The sequence below is a fragment of the Scyliorhinus canicula genome, chromosome 3 (assembly GCF_902713615.1).
Source record: "Scyliorhinus canicula chromosome 3, sScyCan1.1, whole genome shotgun sequence".
Taxonomy (NCBI): Eukaryota; Metazoa; Chordata; class Chondrichthyes; order Carcharhiniformes; family Scyliorhinidae; genus Scyliorhinus; species Scyliorhinus canicula.
The window spans coordinates 134,675,815-134,703,306 of record NC_052148.1 but is presented as its reverse complement, the minus strand read 5'-3'; the positions used below and the strand labels follow the sequence as shown (position 1 = coordinate 134,703,306).

At 47.8% G+C, this 27,492-nt stretch overlaps 1 protein-coding gene across 1 annotated transcript in view; it reads left to right on the top strand.

Moving 5' to 3' along the window:
* Positions 1-25,689, top strand: part of lias (lipoic acid synthetase) — a 60,890-nt gene extending 35,201 nt beyond the window's left edge. Inside the window, exons 8-11 of the mRNA XM_038791395.1 lie at positions 2,802-2,947; positions 3,862-3,932; positions 9,006-9,117; positions 25,137-25,689. Of these exons, the coding sequence (XP_038647323.1) occupies positions 2,802-2,947; positions 3,862-3,932; positions 9,006-9,117; positions 25,137-25,189 (382 nt within the window). The 3' untranslated portion in view covers positions 25,190-25,689. The remainder of the gene's footprint in view (positions 1-2,801; positions 2,948-3,861; positions 3,933-9,005; positions 9,118-25,136) is intronic.
* The last annotated feature ends 1,803 nt before the right edge of the window (positions 25,690-27,492 follow it).

The following is a 27,492-nucleotide window of genomic DNA, read 5'->3' as shown; positions in this document are numbered from 1 at the left end:
TCTTAATCACCTGTTGCACTTGTAAACCAACCTTCTGTGACTCATGCACTAGCACACCCAAGTCTCTCTGCACAGCGGCATGCTTTAATATTTTATCGTTTAAATAATAATCCCGTTTGCTGTTATTCCTACCAAAATGGATAACCTCACATTTGTCAACATTGTATTCCATCTGCCAGACCCGAGCCCATTCACTTAACCTATCCAAATCCCTCTGCAGACTTCCAGTATCCTCTGCACTTTTCGCTTTACCACTCATCTTAGTGTCATCTGCAAACTTGGACACATTGCCCTTGGTCCCCAACTCCAAATCATCAATGTAAATTGTGAACAATTGTGGGCCCAACACTGATCCCTGAGGGACACCACTAGCTACTGATTGCCAACCAGAGAAACACCCATTTATCCCAACTCTTTGCTTTCTATTAATTAACCAATCCTCTATCCATGCTACTACTTTACCCTTAATGCCATGCATCTTTATCTTATGCAGCAACCTTTTGTGTGGCACCTTGTCAAAGGCTTTCTGGAAATCCAGATATACCACATCCATCGGCTCCCCGTTATCTACTGCACTGGTAATGTCCTCAAAAAATTCCACTAAATTAGTTAGGCATGACCTGCCTTTAACGAACCCATGCTGTGTCTGCCCAATGGGACAATTTCTATCCAGATGCCTCGCAATTTCTTCCTTGATGATAGATTCCAGCATCTTCCCTATTACCGAAGTTAAACTCACTGGCCTATAATTTCCTGCTTTCTGCCTACCTCCTTTTTTAAACAGTGGTGTCACGTTTGCTAATTTCCAATCCACCGGGACCACCCCAGAGTCTAGTGAATTTCGGTAAATTATCACTAGTGCATCTGCAATTTCCCTAGCCATCTCTTTTAGCACTCTGGGATGCATTCCATCAGGGCCAGGAGACTTGTCTACCTTTAGCCCCATTAGCTTGCCCATCACTCCCTCCTTAGTGATAACAATCCTCTCAAGGTCCTCACCTGTCATAGCCTCATTTCTATCAGTCGCTGGCATGTTATTTGTGTCTTCCACTGTGAAGACCGACCCAAAAAACCTGTTCAGTTCCTCAGCCATTTCCTCATTTCCCATTATTAAAACTCCCTTCTCATCCTCTAAAGGACCAATATTTACCTTAGCCACTTTTTTTTGTCTTATATATTTGTAAAAACTTTTACTGTCTGTTTTTATATTCTGAGCAAGTTTACTCTCATACTCTATCTTACTCTTCTTTATAGCTTTTTTAGTAGCTTTCTGTTGCCCCCTAAAGATTTCCCAGTCCTCTAATCTCCCAGCAATCTTTGCCACTTTAGGGGGTTGGGGGAGTCCGAGGTGCTGCAGTGTTCCAACACCACCTCTGCGGGAGTCATTGGCATGGGCCCCGTCACCTTCTTGCCCCAAATGCCTCCACCGCGGAAGCCACCTGTGCGGAGTTGGCCTGGGTGGCACACATGTTCAGCACCACCTCCTGCTGCCGCACACGGTCGGACTCCTCCAACTGGACCTGCAGGTGCTGGATGTTCACCGACAATCCCTCATGCAGTCCCTCGCTGCGACTGCATCTCTACAATCGATGGGACTGTCTGTTCCAGAAGCCCGAAACCTGTCTGGACGGCAGCTAGTCCCTGTGGTCGGCCCGCCCTCCAACCATCCTACCTCCATCTGCTATACCGGTGCACACCAGATAGTGTCCCAGGAGCCTGCTATACCGGTGCACACCAGATAGTGTCCCAGGAGCCTGCTATATCGGTGCACACCAGATAGTGTCCCAGGAGCCTGCTATACCGGTGCACACCAGATAGTGTCCCAGGAGCCTGCTATACCGGTGCACACCAGATAGTGTCCCAGGAGCCTCGTCACTGAAGTGCCCAACCGAGGTGATCATCTGTGGGATGGTGGAGCGTGTTGGAGACAGCTGTGATGCATGCAGCCCAGGGGGTGGGTAGCTGGTGGCCTCAGTGCCTAGGGCATCTGGCCATGGCGGCCGGTTTGAGTGCCGACATGTTGTGCAGGATGGAGGGTAGGGTTACGGGTGTCGGATGGGGGTTGGTGCCATGGGCACCGTGTTGCCTACTCACCCTGGCTGCCCTGAGGAGGTCGTGCAGTTTTTTTCCAGCACTGCGGTCCGGTGCAGGCAGTGCTACCCACTGCGCTGACCGCCAATGCAACCTGTGCCCAGGCACGGCGAATGGCGGTGGCTGGCAGCCTCCTTCCAGGGCCGGGCTACAGGGTCTCCTCCACGCCGTCCAGGAGGGTCTCCAGCTCCGCATCTGTGAATCTTGGGGCTGCTCTCCTCATTGCCAGCTTGTTGGCTGGGATGGTGTGTGTGGGGGTGTGTGTGGGGAGTGGTGTGTGTATATGCGGCTGCAGCTTGTCAGCCTCCTGAGTCTCAATCGCGATTTGCGCAAACCCTTAACAGTAGCGGAATCAGTCCAGGTGCGGCGCCAGTTTTGCTGTCATGGAATTCCACGAATTCTGTGCCGGTGTCAACACTGAGTCTCCGAATCGGAGAATCCCACCCGATGTGTTCTGGTTGATGAGTTGGTAGCAAGGGATGATCCATTTAAAATTGTCACTAAGAGAGTGAAGAGAGAGAGATCAAGCAACATTTCTTTAGATACATAGTTATTGGAGCACTGAATCCTTGTTCAGGAAATGCGTACGACAGAAGCAATTGCCACCTTAAGGGAAAATGTAATAAATATTTGAAGCAGGGCCGATGTAAGGCTACCTTAGTTTCTCCCTATTTGTGACTTAGATTTTGACACTTGTCGATTTGCTTTAGGACTGTTCGGGACCCTCGGGCAAAGTTTGACCAATCGCTGAGTGTATTGAAACATGCAAAGAAGGTGAAACCTAGTCTTCTTTCAAAAACATCGATAATGTTGGGATTAGGTGAAACTGATGAACAGGTATATGCAACTCTGAAAGGTGAGGAAGAACAATTGGACACTTTTCAAAGAAAAGTGTGATGCTTTTCTGATTTCACTTGTGTCTCTACTATTTTTTGAACTGACATTTAAAATGTAAATATTCAAGAATGCTATTATTGATCAACGATGAAAACTATCTGGTGCTCAGCAACCCTAAATTGATTTTAAAACTAGAAGCTAACTTTGAAGGACTTTTCCTGTGATTTGGATTTTTACCTTATATTGGTCACAGTAATAACAAGATGAGCATTAAACTCTCCCACATGTATGTGTCTGTATATTTAAATGTATGCCTGTCGGAAACTTTGAAGCAGTCTTCCATTTCTTTATTTAATATTTCCTTCATTGTGGACTTAAGGATAGGACCTGAAGTTTCTAATCATTAAACGTATATTTTAAAACAACTATCACTCTGTTAAAGTTAGAAGAAGAAACCATTATTAGTATACTCACTTTAATAACATTTACTCTGCTGGTTATGGAATTTTGCCTGGTTGAGACAACTATTGCTTTAAAGATAAGTTAGTAGCAGCACGGTGGTGCAGTGGGTTAGCACCTTGGCCTCACGGCGCCGATGTCCCAGGCTTGATCCTGGCTCTGGGTCACTGTCCACGTGGGGTTTGGACATTCTCCCTATGTCTGCGTGGGTTTCGCCCCCCACAACCCAAAAATGTGCCAGCTAGGTGGATTGGCCACGGTAAATAGCCCCTTAATTGGAAAAAATTGAATTGGTACTCTAAATTTTAAAAATAAGAAAAAAAAAGTTGTTGGTAAATGAAACAAAAAAAGTAAGACAGTTACTAGCTGCTTGCAGCAATGAAGCAGGATTTCACTAGTAAGACTATCGAGAAGCACAAAATATTGTTCTCTGCTAAGGCGTTAAAAGATCATTTTCTTCATGTCGTCTCACAGAACTACGAGAGGCTGGTGTAGATTGTGTGACGTTGGGACAGTACATGCAACCAACAAAGCGGCATCTAAAGGTAAGAAGGTCGGGGGCTGTATCAGTCTGGCATGCACATTGCACAGACGGGGATGAGATTTATAAATTGTTTTGGCACTCGTGGTTATATTCCAGTAAACCAGTTGGTGAAGGATATTGCTGGAACCAATCTTTACTCCGTCTGTAACATTTATTTACAAAGTGAAACAATTTGAGCATACCCATCCTGACACAATCACACACCAGTTTCAATGGGTGTCTCTTTATGTCTGCTCAAGTGAAATCCTAATAATGCCCTCCGCCTGCACATAATTAAACACAATTTTTATATAATTAACACTCATGATCAAACTTTGCAAACTTGTTTCACTGAAGGAGGAGGTCATTCGACCCATTGTGTGCATTGGTTCTCTGAATGAGCAATTCCCTTAATGCCATTCTCCGACCTTCTCCCAGTAATCCTGTGCATTCTTCCTTTTCAGAGCATCATTTTCTGTTACTGTCAGATAATTTCTATGGGCTCAATCAAGCATTTTTTTAAAGAAATATATTATTGAAAACTTTTTCATTAGAACAAAATAATATACTACAAAAGAAATGCTTCAAGTTACAATGTAAAAAGAACACCATCAACAATCAAGAACACTAGCACTGCTGCTTCAAAGCGCCTAGGTCCCAGATTCGATCCCACCTCTGGGTCACTGTCCATGTGGAGTTTGCACATACTCCCTTTATTTGCGTGGGTTTTGCCCCCACAACCCAAAAGAGATGTGCAGGTTAGGTGGATTGGCCACGCTAAATTGCCCCTTAATTGGAAAAAATGAATTGGCCCTCTGAATTTAAAAAAAAAAGCAGTCACGGACACATCCAATCTACCTCCCCCCGCCCCCACACACACACATTAAACTAAAAAAAAACCTTTAACAACTGACTGTGACCAACTCCTTAAAAAAGGAAATTAATAGCTGCCATTTACCGACCACCTAACGGTATACTTTACCTTCTCCAAATGTTGAAACTCTTATGAGGTTACCCAACCAGACCGAGGAACTGGGCGGAGTAGAAGACCTCAACCTAAGCAGAACTCGCCTCCAGGCCATTAACAAGGTAAAGGCGAGGACATCCACCTTCACTCCCATCTGCAGCACTGGTGAGTCCGAGATCCTGAAAATGGCCATCAAGCTCCATTTTGACACTTCAGAATCTCTGACATTTTGTTGAAGAAAGAGACCCAAAACAAATGAGTATGATTAGCTGGCCCCCAAGAACACTGCTCACATATGTCATCCACCTCCAAAAAAACACTCATCTATGCCTTGGTCAGATGAACCCTGTGCACCATCTTGAACTGGATCAAACTAAGCTGAGCACAGGAGTACATGGAGCTGACCCTACGAAGAGCCTCGCTCCACACCCCCTCATCCAGAATAAGACCCAATTCACCCTCCCATTTTATCTTCACCTCACTCAATGGAGCCAACTCCGATGATATGATCTGACCATAAATACCCCAAATTCTCCCCCACCAGACCCAACCAAAGATAAAATTCTCTTCAACAGGAAGGAGGGTGGTGCCAGGGGAAAAGAAGAAATAGTCTTCCACAAAAAATCACGAATCTGAGGGCAGCACGGTAGCATAGTGGTTAGCACAATTGCTTCACAGCTCCAGGTCCCAGGTTCGATTCCTGGCTTGGATCACTGTCTGTGTGGAGTCTGCACGTTCTCCCCGTGTGTGAGTGGGTTTCCTCCGGGTGCTCCGGCTTCCTCCCACAGTCCAAAGATATGCAGGTTAGGTGGATTGGCCATGATAAATTGCCCGTAGTGTCCAAAATTTCCCTTAGTGTTGGGTGGGGTTACTGGGTTATGGGGACAGGGTGGAAGTGTGGGCTTGGGTAGGGTGCTCTTTCAAAGAGCCGGTGCTTACTCAATGGGCCGAATGGCCTCCTTCTGCACTGTAAATTCTATGATAGAAATAGCCAAACAAATTGTTTACAGGGCGTTTAGGTTTTTCTGAGACAGCTCCTCAAAACTGGCAAACCTTCCCTCCATGAGTAAGCCCCCAAACCCTTCCAGACCCTTCTCTCCCATATCCTAAACGTCAAGCCCAAGCTCACCACAAAGAGATGATTACTACAGATAGGAGCCAACAACAACATCAAGCTAAATTTTAAATATTATCTGAACTGCTTCCAGCTTCTCAGGGTGGACACCATCACCCATTTTGAAGAAAATCTCACAGGCGAGGTTGGAAGCGAGACAGTTACTAAAGCACCCAAACTGGAGTCCCGACAAGAACTCTCCTCCATTTGCCCCATATGGAACACTGATTGCTCAGTCCCCCCCAGTACTTCCTCAATATTGGCAGCCCAATAATAAAATAACAAATTGGGTGAAGATAAACCATCTGACTGTCTATCCCTCTGGAGAAACGCCCTACCGATCCTTGGGGTCTTAACCGCCCTAATGAAACAAGACACTAACTTGTTTACCCCAATCCCTTCATTTTGCATATCACGCATCCCTGAGATTGCAGTTCAGTGACAAATTATGGCACATCTACCGTTATGTATCAGTATATGACAAACAGTGATTGAGGCTGCCCATGTTAATTTTAAACCCTTGCAGTCAGCAGATGGAGGATATTTCAGCTGATCAGTCTATACTGGAATCAAACCCCAAGTTGCCAAAATGAAAAGATAACATTTTAAGTTTATATTTGTAATTTCTGTGTTGGTTTACAACTGAAACAAACCAAGCAATTTACATGAGTCTTTGCTGTCATTTACCCACATTGACGACCTTTATTGATTCCCCTTTGCTTAATTTAATAATAACCATTATAGTGTTGCGATAGGCTTACATTAACACTGCAATGAAGTTACTGTGAAAATCCCTTAGTCGCCACACTCCGGCACCTGTTTGGGTACACTGAGAATTCAGAACGTCCAATTCACCTAACAAGCGCGTCTTTTGGGACTTGTGAGAGGAAACCGAAGCACCCGGAGGAAACTCGTGCAGACTCGGGGAGAACATGCAGACCATGCAGTGACCCAAGCTGGGAATCGAACCCGGATTCCTGGCGCTGTGTAGCCATTGTGCCACTGTGCCACCCATTGCTTGACTAATGCAACCACTCTATTGTGTGAACCAAAGATTTTGACAAAAAAACGTAAAAACAAAGGGCAACTCCTCTGCATACCTCTTCATAATAAGTTACACTTTTTAATGTTACAATTTAAATGTTTCTTTAACCTTTGTTCCTGTATGTATATTCTTCTGCAACTATAAACTAATCTTAAGTTTGTTCAGGAAGGAGCACTCGGTGAGTTGCTCATTCGGAGAGCTGGTGCAGACATGATGGGCCGAATGGTCTCCTTCTGCACTGTAACAGTTCTGTGACTCACTCCATCAACATATCTCTCCATTCCTTTCTCCTTTTCCCGCTTCTTCTTTATACATCTAAGCTCTTCATCTCAATGACTTCATGTTCCCGCCACACTACGGTGTGGCAGTGGTTAGCACTGCTGTCTCATGGCGCTGAGGATCCCGGCCCTGGATCACTGTCCGTGTGGAGTTTGCACATTCTCCCTGTGTCTGCGTGGGTGTCACCCCCACAACCCGTTTTCCTCGTGTCTGCGTGGGTTTCCTCCGGGTGCTCCAGTTTCCTCCCACAGTCCAAAGATGTGCAGGTTAGGTGGATTGGCCATGATAAATTGCCCTTAGTGTCCAAAATTGCCCTTAGTGTTGGGTGGGGTTACTGGTTTATGGGGTGGAGGTGTGTGCTTGGGTAGGGTGCTCTTTCAAAGAGCTGGTGCAGACTCGATGGGCCGAATGGCCTCCTTCTGCACTGTAAATTCTATGAGAAGCTTCTGAGATGTTGGGAGCGAATTTGAGCCCGGGTTAGCCATCGTTGTAAATGGCGATACAGGCCCAAAATCCCGCCAGAGCTGGGAAACAAAGTTCTCGCCAGCGGAAAAATCGTTTCCCGATTTTCCCCGGCACCTCGCTGTGATGTAATGAGCGAACAGGGACCTAATTTTAATAAATTAATAAATTTCAATATCATTAAAGGACTTCCAAGCCACATGATTCCCCCTCACTGAATATTCATACCTCACATTGGTGAGGTTTGCAACAGCTATATAAAAACAGGAATAAGCCGAAGGGAACCCACTGAGAATGCCAAGATATGTATAGCTCCCAGGGGGAGAGACATATGTCCAGGCACTGCCCCCTGACACTGGTTGGCACTGTCTCCGTCAGCACCCGATACTTCCATGGGCGGAGAGCCGATTTTTTGAGTGCAGATCTTTTAAAGATGGCGCCCCGATTTCTTTGGAGCCAGCCTTGCTAGCTCTATTAGACCCCACCATGCCAGATTGATAGTGCAAACCATGCCCCCAGATTTTCTGTACACTGAGTGCTAGAAAATCTCATCTGAAAACTCGGCTATGCATCTAGAGAGATACACGATGGTTTTCAGTCTGAACTTGACACTGACAAATTTTGGTAAAATTCCACCCCGTTATCCTTAAATTATAAACGAGAAATTCCAACATGATTGTCCTATATTTTTTCTTAATTTATGCCACATCATCTCTGAATTTTGCTAATGTAGCAGAAAGCGAATGTTAGGTTTCTGTTTTTAAGAAAATTAAAGTAGGTGATGATCCAACGATTATGTCTAACTGAGTAGTTCACTCAAACGAGGTATTATAACATATTTATGTAATGGAAATCATTTTGAGGAAAACTTCTATTTTTACCAATTTTTACAAATCCTTGATTTGTTGCATCAGTGACTCACATTTTTGAGTCCAGGTATTTTCTTCTAAAGTATCCAGTCTCCAGTATTGATTAGTAAGTATCTAAGAATTGCAGATGTCATGGCATCTGAGAATGTAGTTCCATGAATAAAGCTCACAGGTGTTCAATAGTTTTTGAACTATCTAAGGTTTCAACTAGTTCATCAAAAATCCTCTGCTTGCTATGCCCACTGCACCTCCAAATCTAGTAATAAGCAAATTCATTAACACTGGGTGTCTTTAAAACAGAACATTTGTCCGTCTCTTAACCATGGTTCTTGTAATCATTGTCCATTACATTCCCTTAGGTGGATGAATATATAACTCCAGAGAAGTTTAAATACTGGGAAAATGTGGGGAATGAGCTTGGATTCCTGTACACAGCAAGTGGACCCCTGGTGCGGTCTTCATACAAAGCAGGTGAGGGGTTAGAATTTAAATAGAACTGTACACTTTTGTCACCAATAACTCAACCTAATGCAAACTTACTTAAAACGCAGATAGTCAATATTAATGTTTTACCTCTTTTGCATAATTAGTACTTATCTTTAATAAGTCAGCGGTCTTATGCATTTCATGCTTACGATAATCAGAATAATTGAAACATATAAATCTAATTGAAACGTATAAAATTCTGACAGGGATGGACAGACTGGAGACAGAAATGATGTTCCCACTGTTTGGAGGATGGGGGTGGGGGGGTGCGTTCTGGAACAAGGAATCTCCGGATGCAGGGCTGACCATTTAGGACTGAGGTGAGGAGAAACTTCTCCACTCAGAGGATGATGAAGCTGTGGAATTCTCTACCACAAAAGGCTGTGGAGGCCAAGGCAATAGATATCTAGTCTCTAAAATTGTCAAGTGGTACGGAGAGCGCGTAGGAGTATGGTGTTAAGACAGAGGATCAGCCATGAACATATTGAATGGCAGAGCAGGCTTGAGGGGCCAAATGACCTACTTCTCCTATTTTCGCTGTTTCTAGCAAAAAACTTAAGGTATTGTATTGAGTCACAGAATCTTTTGTTCGTATAATTGGTGTCTGTGACGGCCATGGAGGAGTAGGTCGAACATTTGATAGCTCCCACCTGTGACGGACGTTTGCACCTTTTCCTCCCGTTTTTTTCTGGATTTTATTGGATAAATTGGTGAAGAGAAATCCCCCTCCAGTGTATGGAGAATTGGACCAGAAGTGGCCGTGTTAGAAGACAAAGTTCTACATGGGAGACGCGAGCAGAGCTGGCAATGCGGGAAAGCATGGCAGAGAAGCAGAGCCGCGGGGAGACAGCACAGTGGTCAACGGAGCAGCTGGTGAAGGTTTTTGATGATTGCTTCACCAAGCTTAAGAAGGACACGCTGGACCGAATCAAGGCTTTGATTGATCAGGTGGTGCAGAACCAAGAAACCCACGGACGTGCGATCCAGGAGGTGGAGAAAAAGGTGTCCAAGTATGAGGAATACCTAACCGTGCTAGAGATCAAGGTGGAGATGATGAATAACCGCCAGAAAAGAATGCAGGAGAAGCTGGAGGACCTGGAGAACAGGTCTAGGAGGCAGAACCTGAGAATCGTCGGCCCCCTGAAGGCATTGAGGGATCGGATGCGAGGGCCTACGTGACGAACATGCTGGAGAAGTTGATGGGGGCTGAGGCGTTCCCTCGGCCCCTGGAAGTGGATAGAATACACAGAGCCCTTGCAAAGAAGCCCCAAGCAAACGAACCGCCGAGGGCGATGGTAATATGTTTGCACCAATTCCTGGACAAGGAACACGTTCTGCGGTGGGCCAAGAAAGAACGGAGCAGCAGGTGTGAGAATTGTGAGCTGCACATTTATCATGGCCTGGGTGTGGATTTGGCCAAGAGGCGAGCTGGGTTTAATCGGGCAAAAGCGGCCCTCTTTAAGAAGGGGGTGAAGGGCAGCACGGTGGCACAGTGGATAGCACTGCTGCCTCACGACACCTAGGTCCCAGGTTCAATCCCAGCTCTATGTCACTGTTCGTGTGGAGTTTGCGCATTCTCCCCGTGTTTGCGTGGGTTTTGCCCCCACAACCCAAAGGTGTGCAGGGTAGGAGGAGAAGTTTGAGCTCCCCCCGGGAAACATGTTCAGATATTTACAAGTGAAGGCATTTGCTAGGCGGCAGGTGGAGGGGTTTCCCCTGCTCCCCAGTAAGGGGGCGAGTGATAGGGTGCTCTCGGGGGTCTGGGTCGGAGGGGGGAAGATATCAGACATCTACAAGATAATGCAGGAGGCGGAAGCAGCATCAGGGGAGGAGCTGAAAGCCAAGTGGGAAGGGGAGCTGGGAGAGCAGATAGAAGACGGGACGTGGGCGGATGCACTGGAGAAGGTCAACTCTTCCTCCTCGTGTGCGAGACTGAGCCTCATTCAATTTAAGGTGCTGCATAGAGCTCACATGACGGGGACAAGGATGAGCCGGTTCTTTGGGGGTGAGGACAGGTGTGTCAGATGTCTGGGAAGCCCAGCGAACCATGTGCATATGTTCTGGGCATGTCCGGTGCTGGAAGGGTTCTGGAAGGGGGTGGCAAGGACGGTGTCGAAGGTGGTGGGGTCCAGGGTCAAACCAGGATGGGGGCTTGCGATCTTGGGGTCGGGTGTAGAACCGGGGGTACAGGAGGCTAGGGAGGCCGGAATACTGGCCTTTGCGTCCTAGTGGCTCGACGAAGGATATTAATTCAATGGAAGGACGCGAGGCCTCCAAGCGTTGAAACTTGGATTAACGATATGGCTAGCTATAGTCAGCTAGAAAGGATCAAATTTGCCCTGAGAGGGTCGGTACAGGGATTCGCCAGGCGGTGGCAACCTTTCCTTGACTTTTTAGATCAGAGATAGACGTTCGGGGTCGTGGCAGCAGCAACCCGGGGGGGGGGGGGGGGAGGGGGGAGGGGGGAGGGGGGAGGGAGGGGAGGGGAGGGGAGGGGGAGGGGAGGGGAGGGGAGGGGAGGGGAGGGGAGGGGGGAGGGGGAGGGGAGGGGGAGGGGGGAGGGGAGGGGTGAGGGGAGGGGAGGGAGGGGAGGGGAGGGGGAGGGGAGGGGGAGGGGAGGGGAGGGGGAGGGGGAGGGGAGGGGAGGGAGGGGGAGGGGAGGGGAGGGGAGGGGGAGGGGGAGGGGGAGGGGAGGGGAGGGAGGGGAGGGGGAGGGGGAGGGGAGGGGAGGGGAGGGAGGAGGGGGGAGGGGAGGGGAGGGGGAGGGGGAGGGGAGGGGGAGGGGGAGGGGAGGGGGGAGGGGAGGGGGGGGGAGGGGGAGGGGGAGGGGAGGGGTGAGGGGGAGGGGAGGGGAGGGGGAGGGGAGGGGAGGGAGGGGAGGGGGAGGGGGAGGGGAGGGGGGAGGGGAGGGGGAGGGGGAGGGGAGGGGAGGGGGAGGGGAGGGGAGGGGGAGGGGAGGGGGGGGAGGGGGAGGGGAGGGGGAGGGGGAGGGGGGAGGGGAGGGGAGGGGAGGGAGGGGGGAGAGGGGAGGGAGGGGGGGGAGGGGGGAGGGGAGGGGGGGGGGGAGGGGGAGGGAGGGAGGGGAGGGGGGGAGGGGGGAGGGGGGGAGGGGGGAGGGGAGGGGGGGGGAGGGGGAGGAGGGGAGGGGAGGAGGGGAGGGGGGGGAGGGGGGGGGAGGGGGGGAGGGAGGGGGGGGGGAGGGGGGGGGGCGGGAGGGAGGGGGAGGGGGGGGGAGGCGGGAGGGGGGGGGGGGAGGGAGGGGGGGAGGGGGGGGGAGGGAGGGAGGGGGGGAGGGGGGGAGGGAGGGGAGGGGGAGGGGGGGGGGGAGGGAGGGAGGGGGGGGGGGAGGGGAGGGGGGAGGGGGGGGGGGAGGGGGGCAGCAAGGGTCGTGGGGGACATGCACGACTGTAACGCGGGCAAGTCTGCTCGCTGCTCATGTCTGAAACTGTAGGCTGCCTTGTTTGTTAAGGTTGCCTGGGGGGGGGGGGGGGGGGGGACGGGTGCGCGCGAGAGGGCGGGCGAGGGAGGGACATTTGCCTAGAGGGATTGTGTTGTAAATAATTTAAAAATTAGTAGGGGTAAATGTTTGTATGGAAAAACTCTTTCAATAAAAATTATTTAAAAAAAAAAATAAAAAAAAAAAAAAGGTGTGCAGGGTAGGGTGGATTGGCCATGCTAAATTGCCCCGTAATCAGAAAAAATGAATGAGATACTCTAAATGTATTTTAAAAAAGAAGGGGGTGAAGTTCGGGATGTTGTATCCAGCCCATCTGTGGGTCACATATGAGGAACGGGATTTTTACTTCGATACACCAGACGATGTATTGACTTTCATCAAGGAAAAAAGACTGGATGTGAACTAAAAACACTGAATCCTTGGGGAGAATATTGCAGGGGCAATTTGTTAACAGTCACTTTTGTGCTGGTTTGAATAAGTAGTGTTATCTGCAATAAGGGGCTGTTTCGATGGCTAAAGTTAACTTTGTCTTACTGGGAGCTGGGTGGAGGGGGGTTGGTTTTTGTGGTTTTCTCTGGTTGTTTTTCTTCTGTTTTTTCTAGTGTTTGTTTACTGGGGAATGTGATGCTTTGAATATGTTTGTCCAAGTGGGAGGAGAGGGGAGAGAACAATGGGGAGACAGACTGTTTGGTGCCATGGGTGGGAGCTATCAAGTCAGCTTGGTCAGCTGACTTACTCAAGTACAATGGGGTCGAGCAGGTGGACATGGCAATGTTACAAGAGACACACCTAAAGGCTATAGACCAGACTAGATTGAGAAAGGCGTGTGTTGGCCAAGTATTCCACTCAGGACTGGACTCGAAGACCAGGGAGGTAGCGATCTTGATCAATAAACGGGTGTGGGGGGGGGGGGGGGGGGGGTTAGGTACATAATGGTGAGTGGGAAGCTGGAGGGGGTGCGGGTGGTACTCGTGAACGTATATGCTCTGAATTGGGACAATGTGGAATTTATGAGGCGGGTTTTAGGTAAGATCCCAGACTTAGAGCCACATAACATGATCATAGGGGGAGATTTTAACATAGTCATTGATCCGGAATTGGACCGGTCAAAATTTAGGACAGGGTGGGTACCAGCCGCGGCAAAGGAATTGAAGGGGTTTTTGGAACAGATGGGGGGAGTAGACCCATGGAGGATTGCACGGCCAAGGGCAAAGGAGTTTTCTTTTTTCTCCCATGTCCACAAGATATACTATTGCATCAACGTTTTTGTTCTGAGCAGGGCTCTAATACAGGGGGTGGTGGATACTGTGTACTCGGCAATCGCAGTGTCGGATCATGCCCCACATTGGGTGGATCTACAGGTTAGTTTGGAGAGAGGACAACGCCCGCTATTGAGGCTGGATGTAGGGTTGTTAGCGGACGAAGCGATCTGTGGGCGGGTGAACGAGTCCATCCAAAACTACCTGGAAACAAATGATACGGGGGAGGTCTCTGCAGCAACGGTTTGGGAAGCTTTGAAGGCAGTGGTCAGAGGGGTATTAATCTCGATACTGGCCCACAGAGAAAAGGCGGAACGGGCTGAGAGGGATAGGTTAGTTGAGGAGATACTCCAGGTGGACAAGAGATACTTGGAGGCCCCGGACGCGGGGCTACTGAGGGAGCGGCGAAGATTACAGGTGGAGTTTGAGCTGTTGACTATAGGGAAAGCGGTGGAACAGCTGAGGAAGGCAAGGGGGGGGGTCAATCTATGAGTATGGGGAAAAGGCAAGCAGAATGTTAGCGCACCAGCTCAGAAAAAGTGAGGTGGCCAGGGAGATAGGGAGAGTAAAGAGTAGAGATGGGAATACTGTCCTGGACCCAGTGGGGGTTAGCGAGGTGTTTAAGGACTTTTACAGCAAATTATATGAGTCGGGACCCCCGGCTGGGGTGGAGGGGGTCAGGCAGTTTTTGGGTCAGTTGAGGTTCCCGAGGGTGGATGAGGATCTGGTGAAAGGGCTGGGAGCCCCAATTGAGATTGAGGAAATAATTGAGGGGCTGGAGGGCATGCAGTCGGGCAAGGCCACGAGGCCGGACGGCTACCCGGTGGAATTCTATAAGATGTTTTCAGAGATATTGAACCCACTGCTGGTGAGGACATTTAATGAAGCAAGAGAGAAGGGAACCCTCCCCCCAACAATGTTGCAGGCCCCGATTTTGTTAATCCTGAAAAGGAGAAGGATCATGGGGGTTATACAGGCCAATTTCTCTACAGAATGTGGACACCAAACTGCTGGCTAAGGTACTGGCCACAAGGATAGAGGATTGTGTCCGGGGGGTGATGGGGAAAGACCAGATGGGATTTATAAAAGGCAGGCAACTCAAGGCTTTTAAATGTTATTATGATGCCCTCAGAAGGAGGGGAGGTAGAGGTGGTGGTAGCGATGGATGCGGAAAGGCTTTTGATCGGGTGGAGTGGGATTACCTGTGGGAGGGGCTGAGAAGGTTTGAGTTTGGTGAGGGCTTCGTTGACTGGGTGTGGTTGCTCTATCATGCACCAGTAGAGAGTGTGCGTACGAACCGGCTGAGGTCGGGGTAGTTTAAACTACACCGAGGGATGTGGCAAGGGTGCCGTCTCTCCCCCTTACTGTTTGCTCTGGCCATAGAGCCATTGGCCATGGCGTTAAGAGCCTCTAGGAACTGGAAAGGGCTGGTTCGGTTGGGGGGGGGGGGGGGGGGGGGGGCGCACCGGGTCTCGCTTTATGCAGATGACTTGCTCTTGTATATTTCAGACCCGTTGGAGGAGATGGGGGAAGTTATGCGGATTGTTGCTCGTTATGCTTTCCTTAATTTGGTCTGTTTTAATTACCATTACCTTTGCTCAAGAGTCGCCAGGTATCTTTTCGATACCACCACAAGGTTCAAAACCGAATACTGATCAATGACTCGATACACAAGTTAGTAAGTTTAGGTACCTGCTTCTTGAGAAGGTCAGAAAGGGGTGCTGCCTTAGTGGCGAAACAGTCGATATGGTTTCGGCAGTAGCCAACTAGTCCTGAGAATGACCTGAGGGCTGAGACATTGTGGGGAAGGGGCAATTTGACGATCAAGTCAATCCTCTTCTGCTCGATCTCGCTTTTACCATGCGTGATAACTGTTCCCAAGTATATCACTTTTTCTTCCAAAATCTGGGCCTTTTTGGGGTTTACCTTCCAGCCAATTTCTTTTAGGAGTCCTAGGAGTTCTGCTGGAAGCGAAATGTGCTCTGCTTTTGTGTCTGTCTGTCTAGTAGCAGGTCGTCTATATACTGGACCAGACATTCGGGGCGTGAAAATTTTGGTAATCAATTTGCCAGCTGTCGGTGGAAAATGGATGGGGAGTTGTGGAAGCCTTGTGGAAGGCACGTCCACGTATACTGCTGTCCTTTAAAGGTGAAGGCAAATTTGTACTGGCACGCTTTAGCCAATGGAATGGACCAAAAGCTGTTACTATTGTCCAAAACCGTAAAGAATCGTGACTGGAGTCCCTGTTTGAGCATGGTCTTGGGACTTGTAGCTACGGTGGGGGCTGCTGCTGGGGTTACTTTGTTCAGTTCCCAGTAATCAATGGTCAGTCGCCATGATCCATCCGCTTTCCTGACGAGCCAAATCGGGGCATTATTAGTGGAGGCTACTGATCTCAGTACGCCCTGGTGTAATAAGCTATCGATAACTTTTGAGATTTCTCCCTCGGCTTCCTGGGGAAATCCGTAATGCTTCTGGGGTCTGGGGTCAGGACCTGTAATCTGCGCAGAGCCAGCCATTCTGCCACAGTCGTGCTTGTGCTGTGCAAATGCTGCTTTGAGTTCTTGCAGGACTGCCCTAACCTGTTTGTCTGCACTAATGGTTCGCGAGTCGAACCAGTAGTCTCCTACCGAACTAATCCTATTTACATACTCTCCTACTGTGAGCGTGGCGAGGGCTCGTGCTGCCTTTGCCATTTTCCAAACACATTTATTGACTGGATTGACTGAAAGATTGTGGGAGCTCATAAAGTCGATCCCTAAAATATGTTCTGCTGTGTGGTGCAGATCAACTAACACTATGGGGTGAATGGTTGTTATATTGCCGATTTGTATGGGTACAGGGGCTGTGATGTGTCCCTGCTGTAAGTGACCTGTAAAGCCGCTGAGGGTGATGGTGTCTGTTGTGGGCCACGTGTCCCTCTGAAACATGGTGGAGGAATTAAGTGTGGTGCGGGGCCCTCCTGTGTCCCAAAGAAATTCTACGGGCTGACCCCGGACTCTGCCTGCTACGACCGGTCGACCGGACTTGTCCCAAAGGGTGTCGCAGACCCAAGTTGGGGAGCCGGAACACCGTCAGTCAGTGTTGTTCATGTCTCCATGGTCTGAACGGGCGGTAACACTATGTATAGGCTTTTCCCTATTTCTATTTAGGGTGCCTGTCTGTTGCCCTCTCTGTTGTTTCTGTGGCGCGTTGCACTCTCGTGCAAAGTGTCCTAACTGACCACAGTTGTAACACTCCTGTGATTTGGGCTTGGCTGTTCCTACTCTCATTTATCCATGCGGGGTTCTGGTGTGCTTTAACTGTATGCATATCTGCATCTGCCTGCTCTTCCTCTGCTTTCTTAAATGTGGTCTTGTTCTGAACGGATTGCTCCCAAGCGCGGGATAGCCTTTTCAAAACCCATTTCTCATTGTGGGCCTCATCTGAGGGGTCGTAATTCGCGCAAGCTCTCTGTCCTGCCTCTGTTGCATGAGAGACCAAGATTCGAGTCCATTTCGCCATGTTATCTGGGGACAAATGGGCGTGGGCTAATTCACCAAAAACTGCTGTGAAATGAATCCACAAGCGTCCAGCAAACGCTGTGGAGTGCTCTGTTTTCTTTTGCCTACATCTATTTAGGCCTTCCACCTTGTCTCCTCTGTTATAGCCGATCGCATCAAGGATCGCTGTGTGCATCTCTGTTAGGGTGCCTCCTCCTACATTCTGTGGATCGAGAAGGGCTGCCACGACTGAAGGGTCGAGGCTCAAAACTGTCAGCTTCATCTGCTCTCTCTCGTCCAGACCGTACATGGTGGTCTGCTGTTTAACCCTAGCGAAGAATTGGTAGGGGTCTGAAGTGGGGAGGAACGGTGTAATTTTCTCACATGCATCCCGTAATTGGGTCACGGTTAAGGGGGTTGTGTACAGAAAATCTGCTTCTCCTTCTGCTGCGGCCCTGCGGTGTGTGGTTACCGGGTTCATGGGGGTGTGTTCTGCCTGTTCGGTGGGGCGTTGGGGTGCTCTCCTTTTCTGGGGCTTCTCCTGCGTACACGCTCCATGTACGTATCTATGGGCTGTTTCGTTTAATTCCTGCCAATCTGGGCCGTTTTCCTGATCTAGTTGGGGTCCGAATGTGTTCTGAAAGCCATTTTGAACAGACAGCAGGGATTGCAATTCGGAGCTCTGCCTTTGTTCCGTTGTGGAAGCATGGAGTGCTCGTAGGGCTGCTTTTAAGTCATTGCACTATTTCTGCAATGCTTCTACCTGCTGTTCTGTTTCCTGTCTTACCAAGATCGCATGTTGTGTGTCCTGGTAGGCCTTATCATACTGTGCCTGGAAGCTGCTCAAGTGCGCCAGACAAGACTGGTGTGCCCTCTTGGCATCATTCACCTCTCTGTCTTTTGCTGCTAACTTCTCTTTCAAATCTTTATTCTCTTTCTCAATCTCACTCACGTTTACCTTACTGATTCTATCTCTCTCCTCTATCTCTCTACGGAGCGTCCTAACGATCTCCTCTGTGCTTCGCAATTGTGCCAGACAGGACACGATTGCCATCGGCTTGCGAGCTTTTCCCAAGCTGCTCTTGTGGATCTCTGTCAGGTTCTCCCACCAAGTATGTCCTATACTCCCGGGACCTGTTTCCTCATTAGCGCAAAATTCACTCCAAAGGGGCCATCCTTTCCCTTTGAGGTACTTCCTGATTTCCTCTTCCCAAACGGGACACTGTCCTACTCTGCCGGTCGCTGCGACCTCGAATTCCTGTTGGTTCATAAGGCGTTCCATTGCCTTCATTGCCATTTTTCCTATATCTGGGTTCTCTATTAAATTTGGAACGGGGGTGATAAAGCGGTGATGTAAACACGGCTACGGCTTACGCTAATTTCCAGCCTACAAAATTCCCGACAGATTTTACGCAACAAAATCTCTCAGGTTTACCTTGTATCTCTGTTAGTACGCTTGCATTAACACACTTCCGAATTCTGGAGGCTTGATCAGTACTGCTTAAACACTTGTGGTTTTCCTGTTTCCAATTGGATTTCTAATTCAAATTTTGGGTTCTCTCGGAGCGGGGGAGGCCACTTCTAAGTCAAGTCCCGGCAGAATCGCCAGTAAATGTTGCTCGTTATGCTTTCCTTAATTTGTTCTGTTTTAATTACCTTTGCTCAAGAGTCGTCAGGTATCTTTTTGATACCACCACAAGGTTCAAAACCGAATACTTAAAAAAAAAAATTAGAGTACCCAATTATTTTTTTCCAATTAAGGGGCAATTTAGCGTGGCCAATCCACCTACTCTGCACATCTTTGGGTTGTGGGGGCGAAACCCACGCAAACACGGGGAGAATGTGCAAACTCCACACAGACAGTGACCCAGAGCCGGGATCGAACCTGGGACCTCGGCGCCGTGAGGCAACAGGGCTAACCCACTGCGCCACCGTGCTGCCCCAAAACCGAATACTGATCAATGACTCGATACACCAGTTAGTAAGTTTGAAATCAATGCACATTTATTTACACACACAGTCAATTATTACTCATACACAAACTCTACTTACTAAACTACAACTACTACTAAAAGCCTATACTTAGCTTCGGGTGCCCACTCAGTCAGAGGAACAATGGCCGTTGTCCGGTTCTGATACTGCTGGCTTCGAACTGGTATAGAATAATAGCTAGGAGTGCCTATCTCGTAGCGTGCGTTGACCTTAGACTTACTTGGCTGGTGCTTGGCGGCCCTCTCGTTGCTGAGAGCCAACGGCCTAGGTGAAGAAGAAGAGAGCGCTCTGACCTTGGGGACTCTTTATACCCCAAAGGGTTTCGTGCCCTTCTGGGCGGTTCCTGAACTTGGTCCCAATTAATTGGACCATGTCCCAATCATTTGTATTGATTCTCTCCAATAAAGGGGTCGTTTCTCGATCGCTGGGCGGGCCCTAGGTGACTGTTGGCCTGCCTTTGTTTTAGTCTCCACTGGCGTCGGGGAGTCTGCCCTGGTACCGATTGCTTAAATGTTTCTCTTTTGTCCCCGGAGATAGCTCATTACTATGCTAATGGCTTGTAGTAACAGTTCTGTCTGGGATCTGCAAGTTCCAATCCACAGGCAAACCTTGCACCTGCTTGTTTTCCTAGTACTCTCCAATTTTCCTTGTACTCTTTGCGAGTGTCCATTTTGGAATCGGGACGTGGCCACCCCAGGTGGCTACAGGATCCTCGGGGAATTTGGTAATTTTTCGGAGTATAAATTGAACATGGGGAAAAAGCGAGATGTTCGTGATCCAGGCAAAGGGCAGGAGAAGAGACTGGGAGAGCTGCTGTTTAGAATGGTAGGAAGGAGCTTTCGATATCTGGGAATCCAGGTGGCCTGGGAATGGGAGGCACTGCACAAGTTAAACCTATCCCGGCTCGTAGAACAAATGAAAGAGGACTTTAAGAGATGGGACATGCTCCCGCTATCACGGGCGGGGAGGGTACAGACTGTAAAATGACGGTTCTCTCCATATTTCTGTTTGTCTTTCAGTGCCTCCCCATCTTCATCCTGAGGGCCTTTTTCAAGTGGCTGAATAAGGTTATTGCGGGCTTTGTGTGGGCGGGTAAAACCCCACAAGTGAAGAAAGTGTTGCTGGGGCGCAGTCGGGGGGGGGGGGGGGGGGGGGGGGGGTTGGACCTGCCGATTTTTTGCAATTACTACTGGCCGTCTAATATAGGCATAATTAGGAAGTGTGTAGTGGGGGAGGGTTCGGTGTGGGAGCGGATGGAGGCGACGTCATGCAAAGACACAAGTTTGGGAGCACTAAAAATGGCACCTCTCCTGCTCTCGCTGGCCCGATACTCCACAAGTCCGGTGGTGGTGGCGGCTCTGACAATCTGGGGGCAGTGGAGGAGATATAAGAGAGTGGAGGGAGCATCGGCTTGGACCCCGATTTGTAATAATCATCGGTTTGTACCGGGTAGGCTGGATGGTGGGTTCTGGAGATGGCAAAGGGCAGGAATTAGGAGGATGGGGGATCTATTTATAGATGGGAGCTTCCCCAACTTCGAAGCCTTGGAGGATAAATTTGAATTGCCAGCAGGGAATGGATTTCGGTATCTGCAGGTGCGAGACTTCTTAAGAAGGCAGGTTCCGGCCTTCCCGCTGCTGCCGCCACGGGGGATACAGGACAGAGTCATCTCCAGTACTTGGGTGGGAGAGGGGAAGGTATTGGATATTTACCAGGAATTTATGGAATCAGAGGAAACTCCAGTGGAGGAGCTTAAGGGCAAGTGGGAAGTCAAGCTAGGAGGAAAGATAGAGGCGGGTCTGTTGGCGAATGCCCTAAGCAGGATTAACACATCCTCATCATGTGCCAGGCTTAACCTGATACAATTCAAGGTAGTCCACCGGGCACACATGACGGTGGCCTGGGTGAGCAAGTTTTTTGGCGTAGAGGACAGGTGTGCGAGATGCGCGTGAAGCCCAGTAAATCATGTCCACATGTTTTGGGCATGCCCGAAGCTTAGAGGTTTCTGGCAGGGTTTCGCTAAGGCAATGTCCACTGTACTCAAAACACGGGTGGTGCCGAGTCTGGAGGTGGCGATCTTTGGAGTGTCGGAAGGGCCGGGAGTTCAGTGGGCAAAAGAGACCGACGTCTTGGCCTTTGCCTCCCTGGGTAGTCCGGAGACAGATCTTATTAATGTAGAGGGACTCGAAGCCCCCAAGTGCAGAGACCTGGGTTAGTGATATGGCTGGGTTTCTCAACCTTGAGAAAATAAAGTTTGCCTTAAGAGGGTCAATGGTTGGGTTCACCCGTAGGTGGCAGCTGTTCGTCGACTTTCTCAGGGAAAATTAAAATGTCAGCAGAAGCAGAATTCCAAAAGTGGAGGGTGTACCATGTTTATGTCGCTGTTATTATTATTATAAAAACTTGCAAATACCCTAATAAAAATATATATTTTTAAAATAATTGGTGTCCAGGTAAATGGCAGGGGAAATTTATTACACTCCACACTGCAAATAATTTGCAGGTGAAATGTTTGCAGTAGCTCTTAAGTGACTCCATAAGGGGAATTTTAACCCCAAAAATGGTTGGGTTTGGGTCAGGGAGGATAAAGTGTTAAAAATATCGACCCACCTCCAGCTCTCCCACTTCTGGTTTTAACAGAGGAATGCGAGCAGCCAGCCAGCATTTAGAAGGTGGGTTGATGATTTATATGTGATAATGAGACTCGGTGCCTCATTCTCACATACCATTTTAATTCTACCTCTGGATGGCCAGGTTTCCTGTGCTACAGGCATTGGGAGGTGATGATTGTTGGACCCAGGAGGAAAATACTTTTACATTGATTTGATAGAACCAGCATACCTCTCTAGCCAAATTCCCCACACCAAAACCAATTAGTGTCCATTAAAAATAAATATTACAAATCAAAACATGTAATCAAGCTTTCCTCATACATGTACAGATCGTACAACAGGACTGTGCAGTTGGCTCTGAATTTAGGAGACTGTGATCTTTGTCAGTCCTGAGTATTCTCCTTCTCCTATTCTGCAACATCCCCTCCCCCCAAAAAAAAATCAGGCTCCACAAAATGCCAGGTGAAGGACAGAATACTTCCCTCCGTTTGTGTAAGACTGCTGGTTGTCTCAAATTAAGCCTTAAATTGTGATTAATGCCTTGCAGATGGAATTTACCTTTTATAAAGGAAGAAATGATTCATCTTTACAACCCCTATTTCCTTTGACTAATTTTAGCAATTTTAAGATGGTGGAGGTGTACGTGCTTCATGGGTATGAGACCCTGGCGTTAAGCCCTAATATTTCCAAGTGATATCTACAGTCAGGATGGCTGAGCAGTCAAAAAAGGCATGGATATGAATTCCACTCCTGAAATTTGGTATTTCCTGCATAAACTAAATTCTATATCTTGGTTGAACTTAAATTGTAGTTGTGTTCATTTGAGATTTTAACCATACAGGCAACAGGCACAGTTTGGTGAAGTAACTCAGGAAATTTTAATAAGTTAGAGATTAATACTTATTGAAATAGGGCAGGACTAGTGTACCAAGGCTCTTGCTTTGCAGTTCAGCCTTGGGAGCAGGTTGACACTCGGTCTCAGTTCTCACCCCATAACATCTGCTTCCCTGTGGACAGCAGGCTCTACGAACTTCAGTTTCAAACTTGCTGCGTGACTTGGTCAGTGAAAACTGCTGTTTCTTAACTCTTTCCAAACCACAACTCACACCGCGATCAATGATATTGCATTCTGATGGGCAAAGTTATTTCTTAATTGTCTTAAGGAGCGTGTGATCAATTTGTGATTATTTTCTTGAGGGTGATCTATTGATTTAATATCTTATTGCTCCCTGACAGCTCTCTAAGGTGTGAATTACTTGTGGGACCATCCTTCTCATAAAAGTTTATTTCTGTTACTTTATTTACTTGTTGCTAAGATAAGAAAATGTTTTTTGATATCTTCCTTGTCAATTCATTTAACACAGGTGAAATATGCCCTCTAATACCTTGAGCTCATCGTCTCAGATTTGCGTAATTGGCACAAGATCCTCATTAAATCAGATCCTTATCAGTGACTCTTCGTTTTGTACTGCCCATTTGCTAGGTGATGTTATTCATCTCTGTGGTTCCTTGGAATGAGTTACTTTACTTTCAAAACAAAGGATAGAGTGGTGTAGTAAAGTTGCTTATAACCTTAATAAAGAAGTTTACAAAGTGGGTAATAGGTAAAGTTATATAGGGTATGTATAGAATATAAGTGAATTTTATTTGGGATAAGACAGTATGTGATGTCTGGGAACAGGGATTCATTGGTCCAGACGTTTAATTGATCTGTAGGTATCAGTATGTCCTGGGTAGCACACTCTTCATAGAATCATAGAATTCTTACAGTGCAGAAGGAGGCCATTCAGCCCATCATGTCCCACCGACCCTCTGACAGAGCACCGTACCTCAGCTCAACTCCCACCTATTCATGCAATCCCACCTAAAGGGGCAATTTAACATGGCCAAACCACCTAACCTGCACATCTTTGGACTGTGGGAGGAAATCGGAGCACCTGGAGGAAACCCACACAGACCCGGGGAGGACGTGTAAACTCCACATAGACAGTCTTCCAAGGTCGGAATTGGATCCCTAAAGCTGTGAGTCAGCATTGTAAACCACTGTGCCACCATGCCGCCCTCTTACAGAGGTAGGTACAGACTCGATGGGCTGAATGGCCTCCTTCTGCACTGTGGGGATTCTATGATTCTGCTTCTTTTAAACATCAAAAATTAAACTGCACTAATTTAATGTACAAGGCTGAATGTTTTAACACTCAATTTTCTTTACACAATAGATATTTAAATTTCGAGAAGGAAGTTGATGAATTTCAATTGCTATGGAGGTGGATGATTCCACACCAACCTTGACGGTTTTCACCACTGGCTTAGGGGCCATATGTTTTTCTCCTTTGAGTGTGATGCCAAGACCAAGTCATGTGATGACCTGATGCCTTGAATAATATTGGGTTGACATGCTTGATTATTTGACTAATGCCCATAACTAAACTACAAGCAAATTGTAAATAATGATCAAAATTAAACTCTTTTGCAACTTGATGGGCTGAATGGCCTTCTTCTGTGCCATTCTGACTCTATAATAGTAATATTTCTCATGCACGTCCTCCACTCGACATCCCAAAATAGTGTTCTGCTTATAATGTGAAAGTTGCATGAAAAAACCTTTTCTGATTTTAAAAAATCATACTTCTAAACATTAGCTGTAGAATTTTAATCGATTTTCAACCTCACCTGCCTGGAAAGTGTAATGCCGTGAAAATTGCAGTGAGATTAAAAGTACCCTTCTTGGGAATAATAGATACCGTCTCTCCTACATCTTTCTTGCTGTTTTGGTGCATAGCCAATTCTTTGAATGGAATTTCCTGGCCCTTCCCACTGACAGGATCTTCTGGTCCAACCAAGGTTGAGGCCAACTGCCACTAGGCTGATGCTGGTGTGTAACCGTATTTATGTGTATGAGTAATTTCCACAACAAAGGTTTATTTGGCCCCTAAATGAAGCTGTATTTTGCATGTAAAGTCACACTGCACCAAGAATGAGAGTTTGCTTACAGCAGTGATACCTGGCACTGAGCGTGAGATGTATGACTGCAGCCTAACCACAGAAGTGTTTTCAGCATCGTGACATAGGCAGAGGCCTTGAGGACAACTCTTTTCTGGCCCCTCAGCTGATGGGGAGAGGAGCAAGCGAGAAACAAAAATACATAAATAAAGTTAAGTAAACACAATCCTAACAAAGAACTTGTTCTGTTTTTATTCAGGTGAATATTTCTTGAAGAAACTACTAAACGAAAGAACCCCTGAGATGAGCTAGGTGACTGAAAATGGTCGAATCTGTGACATTCGACACCATAATGAATTTGTTGTACTTTCTTCTAAGTATTGCACCTAATTTTATTTTGTTAATTTGTTACTGAGATGTGGGAAAGTTTGCATTTTCTGGATATGCATAGTTGCTCCGAGAAGATGGTGATGGATAGTAGTGAACAACTGTAACCATTATGTTAACAGTGTTAGGTAGGGAATGTAGACAACCACATGCTGCAGTATAGCATCTTTCTTCAGGATGACTTATTTTAATTAAAAATTGATTAAATTTTGACTGGCGTTTGGAAGGTGCACTCCACAAATGTTTAGTGAATTTCCAACATTTTGCATTTTTGGAGCAAATTATACTGTGGAAACAAACCAACTGATTTGGTGACTAAATACGACAGTTGTTTGTACATTTGAGCCATTGTGCAGGGATTTGTTTTGTTTAATCACTTGCTGAGTACATTACTATTTACTTGTGAAATAAATGGTTGCAATGCAGGAGGCGGCCTTTTGGCCTGTTGTGTCTATGCCAGGGGTGGGCAAACTTTTCCGTGCAAGGGCCACATTCAGAAATTCACAATTTTAAAGGGCCGCATAGTATATTAAGTAAAATAATTACTTCACCCGGTTATGATTCTGGGCGCCTCATATAGGACATAGAACAGTACAGCACAGAACAGGCCCTTCGGCCCTCGACGTTGTGCCGAGCAATGATCACCCTACTCAAGTCAACGTACCCACCCTATACCAGTAAGTAACCCAACAGCCCCCCCATTAATGACTTGGTGGGCCGCATAAAGACCTTTAGCGGGCCGCATGTGGCCTGCGGGCCGTAGTTTGCCCACCCCTGGTCTATGCTGACTGTTTGTAAAAGCAGGTCAATTAGTCCCACTCTCCAGCCTTTTCTGCATAGCCTTGCAACCTTTTCCTCCAAGTGCTTCTGCAATTCCCTTTGAAAGCCATGATTGAATCTGCCTCTGCAATACTGTCAGACAGTGCATTTCACATCCTAAACATGCTCTGCATGAAAATGTTTTTCCATATGTTGCCTCTGGTTTTTTTTTAGGCAATTGCCTTTAAATTAGAATCCTCTGATTCTCAACCCTTGTGCTTGTGATTTTGAACAGCTCAATCATATCTCTTCTCAGCCTTCCCTTCTCTAAGGAACACAGCTCCAGATCCACTTAACTGAAGTTTCTCATCCCCAGAGCCAATAGATCTTTTCTGCACGCTCTACAATTCATTTATGACCTTCCTACAGTGGGTTCCCAGAATTGGCACAAAACTCCTTTTGAGCCAAAACCAAGGGCGGGATTCTCAGTTGCCCGACGCTGATATCGTAATCGGGGCCAGTGCCGGTTTGACGCCAATCGGCCATGCTCCACCCCCTTGGAAATGGCATAATCACGCCGCGTGCCGTTGTAACAGCATTGGTGTGTCATCTCCGGTCCTCTCGCAATGTTCCGCCCACCATGAGCTGTGCTCCCGACATGAGTGGTCTCAGCGGTCATGAACCGGTGTGGCAGCTGCAAACTGTGTCCAGTGCTGCCACACTCGGTCGGGATCCGTGCCACTGGCTGGGGGGGGGGGGGGGAGGGGGGGGGGGGGCTTCCGCGAGAGTGGGGGCACTGGGGGGGGTCGCAGATGGTGAGTCGGGTCCATGCACGGCTGGCGCTATGTTGTATGGCGCGACCGCTGCAGATAGTCAGCCGTGCCCATGTGCGGCCAGGGACCCAGCCATTTTCGGCACGGGAGTCGAGAGTTTCACCCGGCGCTGCTGCTAGCCCCTCACCAGTCCTGGAATCGGTGAGGGGTCGACACCGATTTTGTCCACTTAAACCTCCCGCGGATTCTCCGTTCGAGCCGGCACTTAGCTGCTGAAACGGAGAATTCAGCCCATGTTTTTTAAAGGTTCACCATAACTTCTTTACTTTTATTTTCTAGGCCTCTATTCATATAGCCTTGGATTCTATATCTTATTAACTGCTTCTCATCCTGTCCCTTTCAATGATTTGTCCCTCTGCTCCTACACCCCTTTGTTAATCCCCTGTAAAATGGGTTGAATGACAAATATATGCTTCACAAAGTCATGAGATACGCACTAATATGATCAGTGCACTTGTGAAACATTCAAGCTATTTAATTTGATGTGAAATTAATGCCCGTAAATGTAAACTGAATACATCTTTCAGCACTAGGTTTTGGATGGAGTGGCCAGAATATTGATCTGCCTACTGTGAAACAGCATGTGGTATTGTACTGTATTCTTATTCTGTATTAAAAAGGCAGGTAATGGACTAA